We start from the raw sequence: 21,076 nt of genomic DNA on the forward strand, positions 1-21,076 counted from the left end.
GGGGGGGATTGATGTGGAGAATTTTTTTTACACAGCGAGTTGGGATCTGGGACACGCTGCCGGAAAGGACGGTTGGAGCAGATTCAATTGTAACTTTCGAGAGGGAATTGGAAAGGAAACATTTTCAGGGATACGGGGAAAGAGCAAGGAGGGGGGGGGGGGTGTGGGATTAATCGGATCACTCTTTCAAAAGGCACAATGGGCCAAACGGCCTCCTTCTGTACTGTGAGATTCTACGATTTCTGAACGATAAGGGAGTGAAGGGTTATGGGGAGCGGGCGGGAAATGGAGTTGAAGCCAGGATCAGATCAGCCATGATGGTATTGGATGGCGGAGCAGGCTCGAGGGGCCGTATGGCCGACTCCTGCTCCTATTTCTTATGGTCTTATTTGAAGAAGGGACTATCAAGGAACATAGAACGATAATCACGAAGGAGGCCTTTTGGCCCATCGTGCCTGTGCCAGCTCCTTGGTGGAGCTGTTCAATTAAACCCCCCGTAGACGTGCAAATGTTTTCCCGTTAAGTATTCATCCACTCGATACACAGGAACGAGAATTTCCAGTGTTGCAGGATCAGTCTGACATATTGATGGGGGATCCTGCAGATCCTTAGTTAATGCAACGGAGTCGTTGCCGCCCCAGATAAATCTGCCGTACCGCCATTGGTCCAGACTCCTGTCACTCAAACACACTAAATGGGTCATGTGGGTTCTTGCTGCCCAATGAAATTGCTGGGAACAGTCTCACAGCCTTGGCCAATCAGACGGCTAGTAAATGGGACCAGATTCGAGTGAATACTTTTGGCCAATGAAATTACTCGACAGTGACTCCAGCACTGGGAGTGATGACTAGCTCAAAAAACTCCAGCCGCCAATTTAAACAAAATTAATACTAGTTGATCACCCACCTTGTTGCAATCAGGAAGTCAAAACCAAGTGGCAGTGGGGTTAGAGAACTGAACCCGGACAGAGACATAATTTAGTCCCCATTTTAAAGCCACACATTCTGCCCGTTTAAATTTCCGCTCAAAATTGACTGCACTTAGAGCGAAACTGCCCCCGTCAACCCGTCACGCTGTAATCGCACCTTCCTGCCAGCGAGGGGCACTGCAGACTTCACGGTCAAGAGGCTGACGTCAGCGTGACGTTTACATAGAAAATTCCCATTGTGAATGCGGTCGCGGGATGTTTACATGGGGAAAAGTTGGCAGGAGGCGAGCGTGGGAGCAGATGCAGTATAGTTCATATATTACAGGCAGAGGTGTTAAATGTACCAAAGACAGAGAAAAAAAAACAATTCATTAAAAAACACAAGTTCTTTACTCCATTGGTACAGCATTTACTGGACTGCTCTCCGGATGAATTTAATTTAAAATGGGCTTATTTTACAAGATGGCTGGTACGTATATATATATTAAAAGATTTTTTTTTCCCTCCTCCGTTTTCTGGGTTGGGTTTTCTTTTTCTCCAAATGTAGATCTCTGCAGAACAGAAAATTGTGCACTGTCAGTTTAAAACACACGGCTGTGGGGGGGGGGGGGGGTGGGGGTTCATTTCCATTGTTCCGAGGGGGGCTTGTCTAGCCACTTCCAGTCCCCGTTGGCGGTGTCCTGTCGGCCGGTGCTGCTGGGGGCCCCGGTGCCGGCTCCGGCCGAGGGGGCGGTGCAGGAGGAGGAGGAGGAGGAGGAGGAGGAGACGTGGGCATTGTGGTACTTGCGCATGTGGCGGTACAGGTCGCCCGACTGCGAGTAGCGGCGCAGGCAGAAGCGGCAGCTGTGGGGCCGCTCGCGGGTGTGCACCAGGGCGTGGCGCTTCAGGCTGTAGGTGCAGGAGAAAGTCTTGCCGCAGGCCGGGCACGTGGGCAGGTCGTCCTCGGAGCCGGGCGGAGGCGGCAGGTCCTGGAAGTAGAGCTTGGCCGAGAGGGCGAGGGCACCGCCGCCCAGGTCGGGGTAGGGCTTGCCCTCGGCCAGACCGCCGCAGTACAGGCCGGCCCCCGGGTAGGCTTCGTCCTCCGACGGCATTTCGTCCTCGTCCGAGATGACGATGTGGCCGGCGGCCTGGCGGTGGTGCTGGGGATGGCGGGGGTCCAGGGCCAGGCAGCCGGCGGGGGGCTGGAAGACGTCGGCCAGCTGGGGGCAGGCGCCCGCCTCGTCGGGCAGGTCCTCGCCGTCGTCCGAGAAGAGGTCGTCCTCCACCTTGACCGTGATCAGGTCGCCGTCGTCCTCCTCCTGCCTCCTGTCGTCATCCTCCTCCTCCGCCGCCGCCGACGCCTCGCACGCCTCGGGCAGCCGGGGGAGGGGCAGGGCCAGGGGCGAGGCGTCCGAGTCCCCCCGCCAGGGGGGGCCGGCGTCCAGCGAGCGGGCCAGCCCGTGGGGGGCCGACTCGGTGGAGGAGCAGGGGCTGGCCAGCACGTTCTCCACCTTGGCGGCGTAGGCCTCGGTCTCCATGCCGGGCTGGGTGGTGTCGGCTGGGTCGGGGGGCCACTGATGCCCCGGGTCGGGGCGGGGGGCCCCCTCGGGGCGGGGGGCCGGGGGCGGAGGCGGGCGGGGGGGAGGGGGCAGGGCCTCGTCCTCGCCGGCCCGGGCGGGCCCCCAGCCCGAGGCGTAGGGCGGGTCGTGGGGGCGGAGCTTGGACGGCAGCACGCCCTTGTAGGCCCCGGCAAGCCGGGCGGCACCGGAGCCTGCCCCCAGCGCCTCGTCTTCCTTCCTGGTGCTGTCGGCCTCGGCCATGGCCCGGGCTTTCAGCCGGCTCTTGCAGACCTTGACGATGTCGTTCATGTGCAGGAAGCTGGCAGCCGCCAGCACGTCCTCGGTCGGGGCCCCGCCAAAGCGCAGGCGGCCCTCGTACATGAACTCCAGCAGCAGCGAGAAGGCAGGCGCCGTGACGATCTCGTCGTCCAGCCCCACCACGTCCCGCTTGCCCGCCGCGTCCTCCTTGTAGAACATGTGGAAGTAGGTGCTGAAGGAGGCCAGCACGGCCCGGTGGGCCTGGAACTGCACCGGCCCCACAAGCACCGTGCAGTCGCACAGGAAGCCCTGGTGCCGCTGGTCGCGTAGGCTCTGCAGCAGCTGCCGGCTGTGGTCGGGGAACTCCATCGGCGCTCGACGGGCTGCAGGTCCTCTCTCAGTGCGGCGCCGCGCTCCAGGCCTCAGTCATTCTGGAGCAAAAGGGGAGAGGAGACAAGCCTTAGATTAACACAGCAGCAACTTGCGTTTATACAGCAGGGTGCTCGCCTCAGTCCTCTACACTACTGCAAGCTGTGATTGCACTGGAAAGATTTGGATTTATACAGCGCCTTTCACGGCCACCGGATGTCTCAGAGCGCTTTACGAAATAGAAGTCGGCCATTCGGCCCCTCGAGCCTGCTCCGCCATTCAATACGATCATGGCTGATCCGATCCTGGACTCATCCGATCCTGGACTCAGCTCCACTTCCCCGCCCGCCCCTGTAGTTCAAGAATCTGTCTATCTCCACCTTGAATATATTCAATGACCCGGCCTCCACAGCTCTCTGGGGCAGACAATTCCACAGATTCACGACCCTCTGAGATAAGATATTCCTCCTCATCTCGGTTTTAAATAGGCGGCCCCTTGTTCTGAGACTATGCCCCAGAGTTCCAGATTCCCCCACCAGGGGAAACATCCTCTCTGCATCTGCCCTTTACAGCCGATGAAGTATTTATGGAGTGTAGTCATTCTCGCAGTGCGGCGCTCCCTCAGCAGTGCACTGCCCCTCCGACAGTGCGGTGCTCCCTCAGCAGTGCACTGCCCCTCCGACAGTGCGGCGCTCCCTCAGCAGTGCACTGCCCCTCTGACAGTGCGGCGCTCCCTCAGTACTGCCCCTCCGACAGTGCGGCGCTCCCTCAGTACTGCCCCTCCGACAGTGCGGCGCTCCCTCAGCACTGCCCCTCCGACAGTGCGGCACTCCCTCAGTACCGCCCCTCCGACAGTGCGGCGCTCCCTCAGCACTGCCCCTCCGACAGTGCGGCGCTCCCTCAGCACTGCCCCTCCGACAGTGCGGCGCTCCCTCAGCACTGCCCCTCCGACAGTGCGGCGCTCCCTCAGCACTGCCCCTCCGACAGTGCGGCGCTCCCTCAGCACTGCCCCTCCGACAGTGCGGCGCTCCCTCAGTAGTGCACTGCAGTGTCAGCTTAGATTTCTGTGCTCAAGTCCCTGGAGTGAGACCTGTACCCACAACCTTCCGACTCCGAGGCGAGTGTGCTACCCACTGAGCCACAGCTGATCGGGTGAGGGTGAGGGCTGGAACACAGAAAGAACTTACATTTATATAGCGCCTTTCACGACCCCGGGACATCTCAAGGCACTTTACAGCCTACAGGGCTACAGACTGAGAGCTGGAAAGTGGGATTTGGCCAGATAGCTCTTTGTCGGTCGGTGCGGACACGATGGGCCGAAATGGCCTCCTTCCGTGCTGTAAATTTCTATGATTCTACGCCAGCATTTATGCCCCACACGCGCCCTGATTTATGAGGAAAGGTTGAGCAGGTTGGGCCTCTACTCATTGGAGTTTAGAAGAATGAGAGGTGATCTTATTGAAACGTGTAAGATCCTGAGGGGGCTGGACAGGGTGGATGCAGAGAGGATGTTTCCCCCACGTGGGGGAATCTAGAACTAGGGGGCATAGTCTCAGAATAAAGGGCCGCCCATTTAAGACGGAGATGAGGAGGAATTTCTTCTCTCAGAGGGTTGTAAATCTGTGGAATTCTCTGCCCCAGAGAGCTGTGGAGGCTGGGACATTGAATATATTCAAGGCGGAGATAGACAGATATTTGAACTACAGGAGAGTCAAGGGTTATGGGGAGCGGGTGGGGAAGTGGAGCTGAAATTAAGATCAGAGCAACCATGATCTTATTGAATAACGGAGCAGGCTCGAGGGGCCTTATGGCTGGCTCCTGCTCCTATTTCTTACAAGCCTCTTCCCACTCTAGCGATAGAAAGGCTTGGATATATATATATAGCACCTTTCATGATCGCGAGACGTGCCTAAACACCTTTCAGTCGACACTGTTGTAGGGAAGGCACAGGTGAAGGTTTCAGCAGCAAATGGGCTGAAGGGGGGGGAAAGAGAATGGGACTAAAGTGACAACTTTTTCAAAGAGCTGGCACAGTCACGATGGGCCGAATGGCTGTATCATCCCGTGGTCCGAATAGTATCGTGGTTATAGAACGTTCTTCTGCCCTGCTCCCCCCCCCCCCCCCACCACCCACCTCTCCCCGCACTACGCAGATAGGCAAGGATTGAACGTTGCGTCCACTAAAGATGGGACTCTAAGGATGGGGATTCGCCCGGAAAATATTAGACGCTGCAGTTGCCGGCTGCGAGCCACTAGGTGGCACTGATGCTCCACTCTTACATTCACGCACACCGGGAGCAATGCCACGGGGGCGGGGGAATCGACTGGTGATGACATCACAAACACCACAGCAGCCCCATAATCCCCATTATTACCCCCCAACTGGACACTCCTTCCATCTTGAGCCTGGATCCATCTCCGGGCCCCCTACGTCAAAGCCCGTCTCGCCATCTCGCCAATGAACCGCCCAACCCACCACTTAGTAACCAAGCCTTCTGCTGGCTATTCGACCGTGGGGGGGGGGGGGGGGGGGGTGGGAGGCACACCACGACTGTGGCTGATCCTGCTCTCCCCACGATGCTCGCAAGTTTTCCAGCGACCTCCTCCTTCAACAGCCTCCGCGATAGTTACCTCCCTGGTACCCTTTGCCTGCTGCTCCTGCTCCCTGTCCAGTGCCCGGCACACTCTGGGTTATCCCACTGTATAAACGCAGACTAACGGGAACACCTCACCACCTAGCCCACCCTCAGCCCAGACCAGCTAGCTCAGAGGGCCGAGAATTGACCCTGCAACTGCCCTGAAGGGCTCAGTGGGTTAATCACGGCATACACACAAGCCTGCCCTCGCCGCACAGCACTGCACCCCGCTCCCCCCTCCCAGTCATCAAGATCCACGGCGCGGCCCTGGACAACGTGGACCATTTCCCATACCTCGGGAGCCTCTTATCAACAAGAGCAGACATTGATGACAAGATTCAACACCGCTTCCAGTGCGCCAGTGCAGCCTTCGGCCGCCTGAGGGAAAGAGTGTTTGAAGACCAGATCCTCAAATCTACCACCAAGCTCATGGTCTACAGGGCTGTAGTGATACCCGCCCTCCTGTATGGCTCAGAGACATGGACCATGTACAGTAGACACCTCAAGTCGCTGGAGAAATATTACCAACGCTGTCTCCGCAAGATCCTGCAAATCCCCTGGGAGGACAGATGCATCAACGTTAGCGTCCTCGACCAGGCCAACATCCCCAGCATTGAAACACTGACCACACTCGACCAGCTCCGCTGGGCAGGGCCACATTATCTGCATGCCCCAGACACGAGACTCCCAAAGCAAGCGCTCTACTCGGAACTCCTTCACAGTAAACGAGCCCCAGGTGGGCAGAGGAAACATTACGGGGACACCCTCAAAGCCTCCCTGATAAAGTGCAACATCCCCACTGACACCTGGGAGTCCCTGGCAAAAGACCAGTCCACCCTAAGTGGAGGAAGTGCATCCGGGAGGGCGCTGAGCACCTCGAGTCTCGTCGCCGAGAGCATGCAGAAATCAAGATCAGGCAGCGGAAGGAGTGTGCGGCAAACCAGTCCCACCCACCCCTTCCCTCAACGACTATTTGTCCCACCTGTGACAGGGACTGTGGTTCTCGTATTGGACTGTTCAGTCAGCTAAGGACTCATGTTAAGAGTGGAAGCAAGTCTTGCTCGATTTCAAGGGACTGCCTATGATGACCCGCAAGTTACATTGCGGAACCTGTTTCACTGACCAGGCCATCACACACATTAAAAACAGTATTTAAAATTACATTACGCTGGATTGGTGATTTGGGGTATGCAGTCTATCAGGAAGGCTGGGGTTCTTTTCTCTAGAAAAGAGCAGGCTGAGGGATGACCTGATAGAGAAGTTTTTCCTGAATTCCCCATTTTAACCTGAGAGTGGTGTCATGTATGTAACCACAATGTACCACTGTATTACTGTATACACTCAACCTAGATGCACACCTTGACCACAAGGGGTGAACGTGTGGGAGACACTCCTTACCTGATCACACAGGTATAAAAAGGGAGGTCCCGCACAGGGTCATCGTCTTTGGAGTCCTGTGAATAAAGAGTTAAGGTCACAGATTGACCTTGTCCCCGGAATGTGCCTCGTGTGGTTTCATGCTGTAGAGTAAGGACTTTACATTGGCGACGAGAAACGGGAATTCACGACCCACGAGAACGGCCACCGGTAGCACAGAGGAACGGTACTGTGTCGGGGAAGACTGGGACGATTTTGTCGAGAGGCTTCAGCAGAGCTTCGTTACAAAAGACTGGCTGGGGGATGCAGCGGCCGACAAGCGTCCGGCTCATCTCCTGACCAGCCGCGGACCAAAGACTTACGCGCTCATGAAGGACTTACTGGCACCTGAAAAGCCGGCGGACAAAACCTTTGAAGAACTTAGCAAATTGATCGGGGAGCACCTCAAACCGGCGAGTAGCATACACATGGCCTGCCATAGATTCTACACCCACCGGCGTCGTGAAGGACAGAGCATACCGGATTTCGTAGCGGACCTCCGGCGTTTGGCCAGCCTCTAAGTTCACAGACGCCAGCAGGGGGGGGAGATGCTAAGGGACTTCTTTATCAAGGGCATCGGTCATGTGGGAATTTTCCGCAAATTAATTGAGACCAAGGATTTGACGTTGTTAGCTCAAACTTTCATGGCGGGGCGAGGGAGAGATGAAAATAATATACGTGCGCAATTCTGCCTCTAACGTGGTGATGGATCAGGGAGTCAACATCATCAATGCGACTCAGAGCCCCGCAGGCAGGCAGGGGCAGTCCGACACTCCACAGGCAGCTATAGATCCCAGAGTAGGACTTCAACAGAGACAATGGCAGGCTGAACGGACATTCACGCCATCACAGTGGACAATGTGGCCAGGGATGGGGCTATTGACACCCACTAATAGGGTACTTAAGAGCAGTCAAAGGGACAGTCAGCAGAATGCCTGGCCATAGTCCCTTTGTTCCCAACAATGGAAACTTTAACTCATGCTGGAGGTGTGGGGGAAAACACTCAGCTAGATCTTGCAGATTCCAACAGTTTGTCTGCAGGAACTGTAATCTCAGTGGCCACTTAGCTCGAATGTGCAGGAAGTCTGCAACCAGACTAATATATGAGGCGGATGGACCAGAAGAGGGATCTTTGAGGCAGGATGACTTTTGGGGCAAATCGATGGACGCCGAGGTTCAGCGGGTCCATGTGGCGAATATTCACAGTTCATACACCAAAACGCCAACAATGATGATGAGGGTTTTATTAAATGGTATCCCAGTACGCATGGAGCTGGACACAGGGGCCAGCCAGTCACTCATGGGCGTTCAGCAATTTGAAAAGCTATGGCCACGTAAAGCCAGTAGACCCAAATTAGCACGTGTTGAGACACAATTACAGACTTACACTAAAGAAATCATTCCGGTGCTAGGCAGTGCAATGTTGGCTGTCACACACAATGGGTTAGTGAAGTTTACTCAATGTCATCTGTGGAGCGAAGTTCGTGCTCACAAGTTCTACAACAATTCGATTCACTATTCCAACCTGGCGTCAGGACTTTCAAAGGCACTAAAGTAGTGATACACATCACCCCGGACGCCAGGCCAGTGAACCACAAAGCCAGAGCGTATGTGATGCGGGAAAAGATCGAGAGCGAATTGGACCGGCTGTTGAGAGAGAGCGCATCATCTCGCCTGTTGAATTCAGCGACTGGGCGAGCCCCATCGTTCCCGTCCTAAAAGTGGATGGCTCTGTCAGGATCTGTGGCGACTACAAGGCTACCATCAATCGGGTGTCCCTACAAGACCAATACCCGCTCCCATGAGCGGAGCATCTCTTCGCCACGCTGGCAGGCGGCAAGCTGTTCACCAAGTTGGACCTCACTTCAGCCTATATGACCCAGGAACTGGCCGGCTAATCTAAACTACTGACCACCATCACCACGCACAAGAGACTGTTCGTTTATAACAGGTGTCTGTTTGGCATTCGATCAGCGGCCACGATTTTTCAACGAAACATGGAAAGCCTGCTTAAATCCATTCCTGGAACAATCGTATTCCAAGACGACATCCTCATCATGGGTCGAGACACCAAGGAACACCTCCACAACCTGGAGGAGGTGCTACGCCGACTGGACCGGGTAGGCTTGCGACTCAAGAAGTCCAAATGTGTGTTCTTAGCTCCTGAGGTCGAGTTTCTGGGCAGGAGGGTTGCTGCAGATGGGATTCAGCCCACCGAATCCAAAACAGAGGTGTTTCGACGAGCACCCAGGCCCTGCAACACATCGGAGCTGCGTTCATTCCTGGGATTGTTGAACTATTTCGGGAACTTTCTGTCGAACTTGAGCACGTTGTTGGAGCTGCTACACCTGTTCCTGCGTAAGGGTTGCGATTGGTTTTAGGGGGACTGTCAGGAACGGGCTTTTGATCGGGCACGAAACCTACTTTGTTCAAACAAGTTGTTGGCCCTTTACGAGCCCTGTAAAAAATTGGTTCTGACATGTGCTGCATCGTCCTATGGGGTTGGGTGCGTGTTGCAGCAGGGCAATGCTGAGGGCCAACTACAACCTGTGGCTTATGCCTCCAGGTCGCTCTCTCAAGCAGAACGGGGCTATGGGATGGTCAAGAAGGAAGCGCTTGCATGTGTCTATGGTGTAAAAAAAATGCATCAGTACCTCTTTGGTGGGAAGTTTGAATTAGAGACGGACCACAAGCCATTAACATCCCTGTTGTCAGACAGCAAGGCCGTCAATGCCAATGCATCAGCTCGCATACAGCGATGGGCTCTCACGCTGGCTGCTTATGACTACTCCATCCGGCACCGGCCCGGCACTGAAAATTGCGCTGACGCGCTCAGCAGGCTTCCGCTGGCCACCTCTGAGGGGACAGCGGAGCAAAGCGCCGAGATGGTCATGGTTGTCGATGCCTTTGACAGCGCAGGCTCCCCCATCACAGCCCGCCAGATCAAAATCTGGACAAACAGAGATCCCCTTCTATCCCTGATTAAGAACTGGGGATTGGGCGCCCTCACACGGAGCATGCCCTGAGGAGGTCAGACTGTTCCACAGACGGATGGATGAGCTCTCCATCCAAGCCGACTGCCTACTATGGGGCAGCCGGGTAGTCATGCCCCAGAGGGGCAGGGAAGCATTCATCAGGGAACTCCACACCGAGCACCCAGGCATTGTGCTGATGAAGGCCATTGCCCGGTCACATGTGTGGTGGCCGGGAATTGATTCAGACCTGGAACACTGTGTTCGCAGGTGCACGACGTGTGCCCAGCTGGGTAATGCCCCCAGGGAGGCCCCGCTCAGCCCGTGGCCCTGGCCCAACAGGCCATAGTCATGCATTCATGTTGACTACGCAGGCCCGTTTATAGGCAAGATGTTCCTTATTGTGGTAGATGCGTGCTCGAAATGGATCGAGTGCATCATAAGCCTACATGCGATCTTTGCAACCCATGGCTTGCTGAACATCCTGTTAGTGATAATGGTCCGTGTTTCACAAGCTACGAATTCCGAGAGTTTATGTCGGGCAATGGCATCAACCACGTCAGGACTGCGCCGTTCAAGCTGGCCTCCAATGGCCAGGTGGAACGTGCGGTCCAAATCATTAAGCAAGGTATGCTCAGGATTTAAGGACCCTCCCTACAAAGCTGCCTATCACGTCTCCTGCTGGCCTATAGATCCCGACTGCACTTGCTCACGGGGGTCCTGCCCGCAGAGCTAATTATGAAATGGACACTCAAAACTCGGTTGTCTCTCATTCACCCAGTCCTGACCAACATAGTTGAGGGCAAGCGCAAGTCACAAAACGAGTACCATGACAGTAATTCGAGGGGGAGATGCATAGACATAAATGATCCTGTATTCGTCCTCAATCACGTCATAGGGCCCAAATGGCTTGAGGGCACTGTAATTGACAAAGAGGGGAATAGGGTCATTGTGGTAAAACTCAACAATGGTCAGATATGCCGTAAGCATCTGGACCAAGTAAAAAAAAGGTTCAGCAATGACACGGAGGAACCTGAAGAAGACCATGAGATGGAGCTCACAACACCGCCAGTGAACGAGCAACAAGAGCAATCAGAAGAATGCACAGTCCCTGCGGTCAGCCCGGACAGGCCGGAATCATCACAGGTGACGGACACTCGCGTCAGTGTCCAACAACCAGAGCCCCAACTGCGGCGCTCCACGAGGGAGCGTAGACCACCTGAAAGACTAAACCTATGATCCCAATAAGACCTGGCGGGGGGGGGGGGGGGGGGGCGAAGGTGATGTCATGTATGTAACCACAATGCAACACCACTGTATTACTGTATACACTCAACCTAGATGCACACCTTGACCACAAGGGGTGAACACGTGGGAGACACTCCTTACCTGATCACACAGGTATAAAAAGGGAGGTCCCACGCAGGGTCATCATCTTGTGAATAAAGAGTTAAGGTCAGAGTGACCTTGTCCCCAGAATGTGCCTCGTGTGGTTTCATGCTGTAGAGTAAGGACTTTACAGTGAGAATGTGGAACTCGCCGCCACAGGGAGTGGTTGAGGCGAATAGTATCGATGCATTTAAGGGGAAGCTGGATAAATACATGAGGGAGAAAGGAATAGAAGGATATGGTGATGGAGTGAGATGGAGAGGGGTGGGAGGGGGCTGGTGTGGTGTATAAACCCCGGCACGGAGCGGTGGGGCCCAATGGCCTGTTTCTGTGCTGTAAATTCTTGAATTATAGAAATTTACAGCACGGAAGGAGGTCATTTCGGCCCATCGCGTGTGTCCTGATCGAAAAAGAGCCACCCGGCCTAATCCCACTTTCCCGCTCTCGGTCCGTAGCCCTGTCGGTTACAAGTGCACATCCAAGTACTTTTTAAATGTGGTGAGGGTTTCTGCCTCTACCACCCTTTCAGGCAGTGAGTTCCGACCCAGACTCCCACCACCCTCTGGGTGAAGACATTTCCCCTCAAATCCCCTCTAAACCTCCCCCCCCGATTACTTTAAATCGATGCCCCTTGGTTGTTGGCCCCTCTGCTAAGGGAAACAAGTCCTTCCTATCCACTCTATCCAGGCCCCTCATAATTTTATACACCTCAATTAAATCTCCTCTCAGCCTCCTCTGTTTCAAAGAAAACAACCCCAGCCTATCCAGTCTTTCCTCATAGCTAAAATTCTCCAGTCCTGGTAACATCTCGTAAATCTCCTTTGTACCCACTCCAGTGCAATCACATCTTTCCTGTAATGTGGTGACCAGAACTGCACGCAGTACTCCAGCTGTGGCCTAACCAGTGTTTTATACAGTTCAAGCACAACCTCCCTGCTCTTTTCTTTGGGGAGTGAATAATGCCAGGGATTTCGGGGGGTGCAGGTGGTAGGGTACATCAGCCAGGGTTTATACTACTGACATCCAGTAACCGCTGCTGAAAATCTCTGACTTGCAAATATTGGACGAAGTCAGGAATGTGCTCGGCTAACATTCCTTCCTCTGGACAGACTGGCAGAACGCGATACTGAAATGACAGAGATTCTGAACAGATATTTTGCCTTGGGTTTCACCGAGCTGTCTAACAGGGGACAAGAAGCACTTAACACGGGATCTGCAGATCATGGACCATTCCGAGCTGGGAAAGTTCAGTGTGAACCGTACAAATTATCGGATTTACTGAACACGATTACGTTATAATTGGTGCTTCCCGGGGTCAGTTAATAAATATAGTTTTTTTTTTAAATATACAAAATGGGGGCTTCTGAAACATGCTCCACAGCACCGCCTACTGGACAGAACCTGCAACTACCCCGTTACAAGCAAGTGTTTACAAACAGGATTTCCATTCTAAATGTTGACAGAGGCAGTTTCAATGTTAAATGTTAACATATAGCGTGACCAAAAGTTGTGACAACAGGAATGTGGACAGTGCACATGCACGCAACACACACACACACACACAGATTTTTGGTAATGTATAGGAGATTTTAACTATGGGTTAAGACAGTCAATAGTCAGGATAATTGGAGATAATTCCTGCTACTGGACGTTCCCTCTGTTAGTACCCCACAAAGGGAGCTCCCCTTGTGCTAAAGGAACAATCTCCATTTATACAGCGCCTATAACATAGTAAGCATCCTCAAAATGCTTCAGGATTTTTGCAAAAACACACTTGGCACTAACTGGATTCGAGCTAGGCAAAGTGACTGAAAGCAGAATCAGAAGATAGCACTGGGGAGGTTTTTGAAGATTGAAGTGAGAGGTTTAGGACAATGTCCCAGTATGCGGGACTGAGCGGTGGTTTTGGACACAGAGTGGGGCATTGGGCATGGGGAAAGCATTGGAACAGCCTAGTCTGGAGATGACAAGCAACAACTTCCATTCACATAGCGCCTTTAAAAAAACGTCCCTCGGCACTTCACAGGACCGTTATCAAACAATATTTGATACTGAGCCATATAAGCAGTGTAAGGACTGGCAGCATCGAGCCCCCCCCCCCCCTCCCCAAAGATTTATTGGACATTGTGTTTAATATTTTTCTCATCGCAGAAAGAAAGCTGCAAGCTGTTTGTGGGAGGGGCCCAGGTGTGGCTCCATGTTTGACTTAGAATGATGGGCAGGGAGTCGGGAATAACAATGGGCAACATAAGGCAGTAGGTGGGCTAATGGAGGCCATTGTTAGGCAAGGTAACCTCGCCAATCAGTGATTACCTGGATGAGTTACCAGAACAATAGAGAGCCATTAAGCCCAGACTGCCTGGAAGCGAAAACTCATCGCTGGACTCAAACACAGGCAGCCTCGAAAACAAACTTTATTCAACCTGAAAAGGCAAACGAACTGGGGATATAAAAACATGCCATGTGGACACAGCTCCGACAGTGCGATGCTCCCTCAGTACTGCACTGGCAGTGTGGGGCTCCCTCAGTACTGCCCCTCCAACAGTGCAACACCCCTCAGTACTGCACTGGCAGTGTGGGGCTCCCGCAGTACTGCCCCTCCAACAGTGCAACACCCCTCAGTACTGCACTGGCAGTGTGGGGCTCCCGCAGTACTGCCCCTCCGACAGTGCAACATCCCTCGGTACTGCCCCTCCGACAGTGCGGCACTCCCTCAGTACTGCCCCTCCAACAGTGCGGCACTCCCTCAGTACTGCCCCTCCGACAGTGCGGCACTCCCTCAGTACTGCCCCTCCGACAGTGCGGCACTCCCTCAGTACTGTCCCTCCGACAGTGCGGCACTCCCTCAGTACTGCCCCTCCGACAGTGCGGCACTCCCTCAGTACTGCCCCTCCGACAGTGCAACATTCCACAGTACTGCCCCTCCGACAGTGCGGCACTCCCTCAGTACTGCCCCTCCGACAGTGCGGCACTCCCTCAGTACTGCCCCTCCGACAGTGCGGCACTCCCTCAGTACTGCCCCTCCGACAGTGCAACATTCCACAGTACTGCCCCTCCGACAGTGCGGCACTCCCTCAGTACTGCCCCTCCGACAGTGCGGCACTCCCTCAGTACTGCCCCACCGACAGTGCAACATTCCACAGTACTGCACTGACAGTGTGGGGCTCCCTCAGTACTGCACTGACAGTGTGGGGCTCTCTCGGTACTGCACTGACAGTGTGGGGCTCCCTCGGTACTGCACTGACAGTGTGGGGCTCCCTCGGTACTGCACTGACAGTGTGGGGCTCCCTCGGTACTGCACTGACAGTGTGGGGCTCCCTCGGTACTGCACTGACAGTGTGGGGCTCTCTCGGTACTGCACTGGCAGTGCCAGCCTGGGGGCAGCTGCCCTGGGAGAGAGAGGGAGAGACGACCGCCCCAATTGGCCGGAGCCGGGGCTGCCGGCTGAGAGCCGCCCCCTCATTGGCCGAGCCCCGCACGCACGAGACCCGCCCGCCATTGGCGCCGCGCGGTGCCGGTGCCGGCGCTGCCCCCCCCTCGCGCCGGCGGCCGGCCAATGAGCGCCGTCCGCGGCCGGGGCGGGGCGTTGCCCGCCAATTGGCCGGCGCCCGGCCGTCAATCAAAGTCACCTCCCGCGCTGCCATTGGCTGGCTGCACAAACGCTGCCGGGTGACGGGGAACACAAAGGGGGAAAAAGCCCGAGCGATCGAACGATGGCGGCCCGGCCCGGCCCGACACCGCGACTGTCCGCCTCACCTTCTCCGCGGGAAGCGGCTGGAACCGGCGGCCGTCTCTTTTCCGGTTCTTGTGAAGGGGTTTTTTTCCCCCCTTTTATTTTTTTTGCCCCCCTCCGCTCGCCCAGCCGAGCCGCCGACTCGCCGCGCAGCCGCAGACCCCCGGACCCTGGCGCCCCGGCGGAAGCTGCCAGCTCTCGCGAGGCCCCGCAGTCTTCGCCATGGCAACGCCCGAGTGAGGTGGCCCCGAGTGCGGCGGCGCGGGCGCTGCAGCGCCACCCGCTGGCTGGGCGGTGTCATTGTCTCTGCACTGCCTGCAGCGCCACCCGCTGGCTGGGCGGTGTCATTGTCTCTGCACTGCCTGCAGCGCCACCCGCTGGCTGGGAGGTGTCCTTGGCTCTGCACTGACTGCAGCGTCACCCGCTGGCTGGGAGGTGTCATCGTCTCCGGGGATCGTGCAGCGCCACCCGCTGCCTGGGAGGTGTCATTGTCTCTGCACTGCCTGCAGCGCCACCCGCTGGCTGGGAGGTGTCATTGTCTCTGCACTGCCTGCAGCGCCACCCGCTGGCTGGGAGGTGTCATCGTCTCCGGGGATCATGCAGCGCCACCCGCTGCCTGGGAGGTGTCATTGTCTCTGCAGCGCCACCCGCTGGCTGGGAGGACTCCTCCCCTTACATCCTGCAGCGCCACCCGCTGGCAGGGAGGAGTCATCGTCTCAAGAGTCAAGAAGCCAGCCTGCAAGACCATCGGCCGGCCGGGGCCATTGGAGGGAGCAACGTGCGGCGGCGCGCCACCGCAGTGCTGCTGCAGGAGGGCGACGGCTGTGACGAGGGCGACTGGATTCGACGTCACCCAAATCCAGGTCGCTGATTGGAGCGTGGGCAGGTACAGCAGGAGCGGTGAGGTCGGGGCGAAGGAACGGCGAGAGTTTGTAGAGGGACGTGATCGGGGCCCAGAAGAGCCGAGGGCCCAGCCCACACTGTGCGATATGTGAGCGCACTGGGTCCGTGCAGCAGAGCTGGTCTCCAGTCGTCCTGGTTAACCCTTGCCACTGGACCGAGGCCTCGCTCTGTCAAGCACACCCTCTGTGGTGGCTGGTGTGCAACGGTCACCCCACGTTAATAAAAACCCACCCACAGGCATCTTCCACCCTTCAGGATGTAGTTCAGGATCCGGAATATTAGGTCCTTCATTGAAACACCTGTGAACTCGTCCCTTTTTGGCGTGGAAGCAAGTCATCCTCGCTTCGAGGGACCGCCTACGATGATGACAGCCTCCAGCGCCACCGGCTGGCTGGGAGGTGTCATTGTCTCTGCGCTGCCTGCAGCGCCACTTGTTGGCTGGGAGGAGTCATTGTCTCTGCACTGCCTGCAGCGCCACTTGCTGGCTGGGAGGAGTCATTGTCTCCGGACATCCTGCAACGCCACCCGCTGGCTGGGAGGAATCATCATGCCCATACATTCTGCTGGCTCGGTAGAGTCCTCCCCTTGCATCCTACAGCATCACCCGCTGCTTGGAGGAGAGAGACACGGGGTTTAGGGGTGCGGGGGGGGAAACATCTTTGAGTGGATGAAATCTAGAAGTCACGACACTGTCACTATTCACTTCATACACAATAAACCTGTTAACAATCCGTGACCCACACACAATGCCCCATCTATGACGGGCGGGTAAGGTCATGCACTTGCGCTGGGGTAAGGATCCTCTCTGGCTTCTGAAGTCAAAATGGAGTGAATTATAACTTGCAAAATCAGTCAGAACTTGGGCTGGGCGGTTCCAGTTACACATTCCAGAGAAATGTCAGGGTATGACTTATCCTCCAAGCGGTACCAATCAGCAATAGGTCATGTGATAACGCAGAGCCAATCAGAGACAAGGGTGGCCATTTTGGCAGTACAAATAAGCACGTCCAAAAAAAAACTTGCTGTTATATACAAAAGAAAAATGCTGCGGATTTTGCCAGTTCATTGATGAAGAAAAATGTTCCCAATTTATTATTGGGAAGATCGAAGCCATTGTTTTTTGGTCCGCACCATGAACTCCGTTCCCTAGCCACCGACTCCAGCCCTCTCCCCAACTTCTGTCTGAGGCTGAACCAGGCTGTTTGCAACCTTGGTGTCACATTTGACCATATATCCGCAGCATAACTAAAACCGCCTATTTTCACCTCCCTAACGTTGTCCGTCTCCGCCCCTGCCTCGGCTCATCCGTGCCTTTCTAACCTCTAGACTTGACGATTCCGACACACTCCTGGCCGGCCTCCCACATTCTACCCCACGTACACTAGAGGTGATCCAAAACTCGGCTGCCCTGTGTCCTAACACGCACTGAGTCCCGCTCACCCATCACCCCCTGTGCTCGCTGCCCCGTGTCCTAACTCGCACCCAGTCCCGCTCACCCATCACCCCCTGTGCTCGCTGCCCCCGTGTCCTAACTCGCACCCAGTCCCGCTCACCCATCACCCCCTGTGCTCGCTGCCCCGTGTCCTAACTCGCACCGAGTCCCGCTCACCCATCACCCCCTGTGCTCGCTGCCCCGTGTCCTAACTCGCACCCAGTCCCGCTCACCCATCACCCCCTGTGCTCGCTGACCGACATTGGCTCTCATTTAAGCAACGCCTCGATTTCAAAATTCTCATCCTAGTTTTCAAATCCCTCCAAAGCCTAGCCCCTCCCTATCTTTACAATCTCCTCGAGCCACACAACTGCCCACCCCCACCCCCGAGATAGCTGCGCTCCTCTAATTCTGCCCTCTGGAGCATCCCCAGTTTTAATCGATCCACCATCGACGGCCGTGCCTTCAGCTGCTTGGGCCCTAGGCTCTGGAATTCCCTCCATAAACCTCTCCGCCTTTCCACCTTTAAGACGCTCCTTAAAACGTAGGCCGCCCCGACCTGTGCGAGACCACCACCGCAGGTCGGGGCTATAAACAGAGCTGGAGCACCAGGCCCTGGAACATTGTGGGCGGTGGTGCGGCGAATGAGAGTTCGGGGCCCAGAAGAGCCGAGGGCCCAGGGACAGCACGGGCCCAGCCCACACTGTGCGATATGTGCGCGCACTGGGTCCGTGCAGCAGAGCTGGTCTCCAGTCGTCCTGGTTAACCCTTGCCCCTGGACCAAGACCTCGCTCTGTCAAGCCCCGTGTGGTGGCTGGTGTGCAACGGTCACCCCACGTTAAAAAAAAATCCACGCACAGACATCTTCCACCCCCTCAATTGGAGGAGTTCAGGACCTGGAACATCGAGTCCTTCATTGAAACATCTGTGAACTCCTGTGGAAGCAAGTCATCCTCGTTCGAGGGACCGCCTGTGATGAAAACCTACCTTTATGACCAAGCTTTTGGTCGCCTGTCCTGATATCTCCTTATGTGGCTTGGTGTTAAAAATCTTTTGTCTTACAATACTCCTGTGAGGGCCTTGAGGTGCTATATAAATGCAAGCTGTTACGGAGGCTGGAAATCTGAAAAAACAGAAAATGCTGGAAACACTCAGCGGGTCAGGCAGCATGTGTGGAGAGAGAAACAAGAGTTAACGTTTTGGGTCGATGACCTTTCGTAGGCCGCATATAGCCCTGGTAAAATGAGTATAGCTCTCAACAACACTCAAGTAACTCGACACCATCCAGGACAAAGCATTTCCTACACTGCAGGAGTAACCACAATTCAACAAAAGTACTTCGTTGGCTGTGAAGCGCTTTGGGACGTCCTGAGATCATTCGACAAATGCAATACTTTCTTTATTGTCCATCCATCACCTTCGACACTCGCTCCCTCCACCACCGGCGCCCCCTGGCTGCAGTGTGCACCGTCTACAAGACGCACTGCAGCAACTCGCCAAGGCTTCTTCGGCAGCACCTCCCAAACCCGCGACCTCTACCCGCCTAGAAGGACAAGGGCAGCAGGTGCATGGGAACACCACCATAGACAACAGGAGCAGTAGTAGGCCATTCGGCCCTTCGAGTCTGCACCGCCATTCAATATGGTCATGGCTGATCCTCTATCTCAACACCATATTGGATGGAGTATAAAAGCAGGGACGTTTTGCAATCACCGTATAGAAACAGAAAATAGATGCAGGAGTAGGCCATTCGGCCCTTCGAGCCTGCACCACCATTCAATAAGATCATAGCTGATCATTCCCTCAGTACCCCTTTCCTGCTTTCTCTCCATACCCCTTGATCCCCTAAGGGCCATATCTAACTCCTCTTGAATTTATCCAAAGAACTGGCGACAACAACTCTCTGCGGCAGAGAATTCCACAGGTTAACAACTCTCTGAGTGAAGAAGTTTCTCCTCATCTCAGTCCTAAATGGCCTACCCCTTATTCTAAGACTGTGTCCCCTGGTTCTGGACATCGGGAACATTCTACCTGCATCTAACCTATCCAGTCCCATCAGAATTTTATACGTTTCTATGAGATCCCCTCTCATCCTTCTAAACTCCAATGTATAAAGGCCCAGTTGATCCAGTCTCTCCTCGTATGTCAGGCCAGCCATCCCTGGAATAAGTCTGGTGAAACTTTGCTGCACTCCCTCAATAGCAAGAACGTCCTTCCTCAGATTAGGAGACCAAAACTGAACACAATATTCCAGGTGAGGCCTCACCAAGGCCCTGTACAACTGCAGTAAGATCTCCCTGATCCTATACTCAAATCCCCTAGCTATGAAGGCCAACATACCATTTGCCTTCTTCACCGCCTGCTGTACCTGCATGCCAACTTTCAATGACTGATGAACCATGACACCCAGGTCTCGTTGCACCTCCCCTTTTCCTAATCTGCCGCCATTCAGATAATATTCTGTCTTCGCGTTTTTGCCCCCAAAGTGGATAACCTCACATTTATCCACATTATACTGCCTCTGCTATGCATTTGCCCACTCACCTAACCTGTCCAAGTCACCCTGCAGCCTCTTAGCGTCCTCCTCACAGCTCACACCGCCACCCAGCTTAGTGTTATCCGCAAACTTGGAGATATTACACTCAATTCCTTCATCCAAATCATTAATGTATATTGTAAAGAGCTGGGGTCCCAGCACTGAGCCCTGCGGCACCCCACTAGTCACTGCCTGCCATTCTGAAAAGGACCCATTTATCCTGACTCTCTGTTTCCTGTCTGCCAACTAGTTCTCTATCCACGTCAATACATTACTCCCAAAACCATGTGCTTTGATTTTGCACACCAATCTCTTGTGTGGGACCTTGTCAAAAGCCTTTTGAAAGTCCAAATACACCACATCCACTGGTTCTCCCTTGTCCACTCTACTAGTTACATCCTTAAAAAATTCCAGAAGATTTGTCAAGCATGATTTCCCCTTCATAAATCCATGCTGACTTGAACCGATCCTGTCACTGCTTTCCAAATGCGCTGCTATTTCATCTTTAATAATTAATTCCAACATTTTCCCCACCACTGATGTCAGGCTAATCGGTCTATAATTACTCGCTTTCTCTCTCCCTCCCTTTTTAAAAAGTGGTGTTACATTAGCTACCCTCCAGTCCAAAGGAACTGATCCAGAGTCGATAGACTGCTGGAAAATGATCACCAATGCATCCACTATTTCTAGGGCTACTTCCTTAAGTACTCTGGGATGTAGACTATCAGGCCCCGGGGATTTATCGGCCTTCAATCCCATCAATTTCCCTAACACAATTTCCCGCCTAATAAGGATATCCTTCAGTTCCTCCTTCTCACTAGACCCTCGGTCCCCTAGTACTTCCGGAAGGTTATTTGTGTCTTCCTTCGTGAAGACAGAACCAAAGTATTTGTTCAATTGGTCTGCCATTTCTTTGTTCCCCATTATAAATTCACCTGATTCCGACTGTAAGAGACCTACGTTTGT

The 21,076-nt window shown here is 54.7% G+C and overlaps 1 protein-coding gene across 1 annotated transcript; it reads right to left on the minus strand.

The window, feature by feature from the left end:
- Positions 1-1,302: 1,302 nt before the first annotated feature.
- On the minus strand, positions 1,303-15,469 carry LOC139239298 (zinc finger and BTB domain-containing protein 3-like). The gene is made up of 2 exons (XM_070867971.1): positions 15,263-15,469; positions 1,303-3,155 (listed from the first exon to the last, which is right to left on the minus strand). Exon 2 carries the CDS (start codon positions 3,091-3,093, stop codon positions 1,549-1,551), a length of 1,545 nt encoding a protein of 514 aa, XP_070724072.1. The 5' UTR covers positions 3,094-3,155; positions 15,263-15,469; the 3' UTR covers positions 1,303-1,548.
- Between the last annotated feature and the right edge of the window lie 5,607 nt (positions 15,470-21,076).

Source organism: Pristiophorus japonicus, chromosome 27 (genome assembly GCF_044704955.1).
Source record: "Pristiophorus japonicus isolate sPriJap1 chromosome 27, sPriJap1.hap1, whole genome shotgun sequence".
Taxonomy (NCBI): Eukaryota; Metazoa; Chordata; class Chondrichthyes; family Pristiophoridae; genus Pristiophorus; species Pristiophorus japonicus.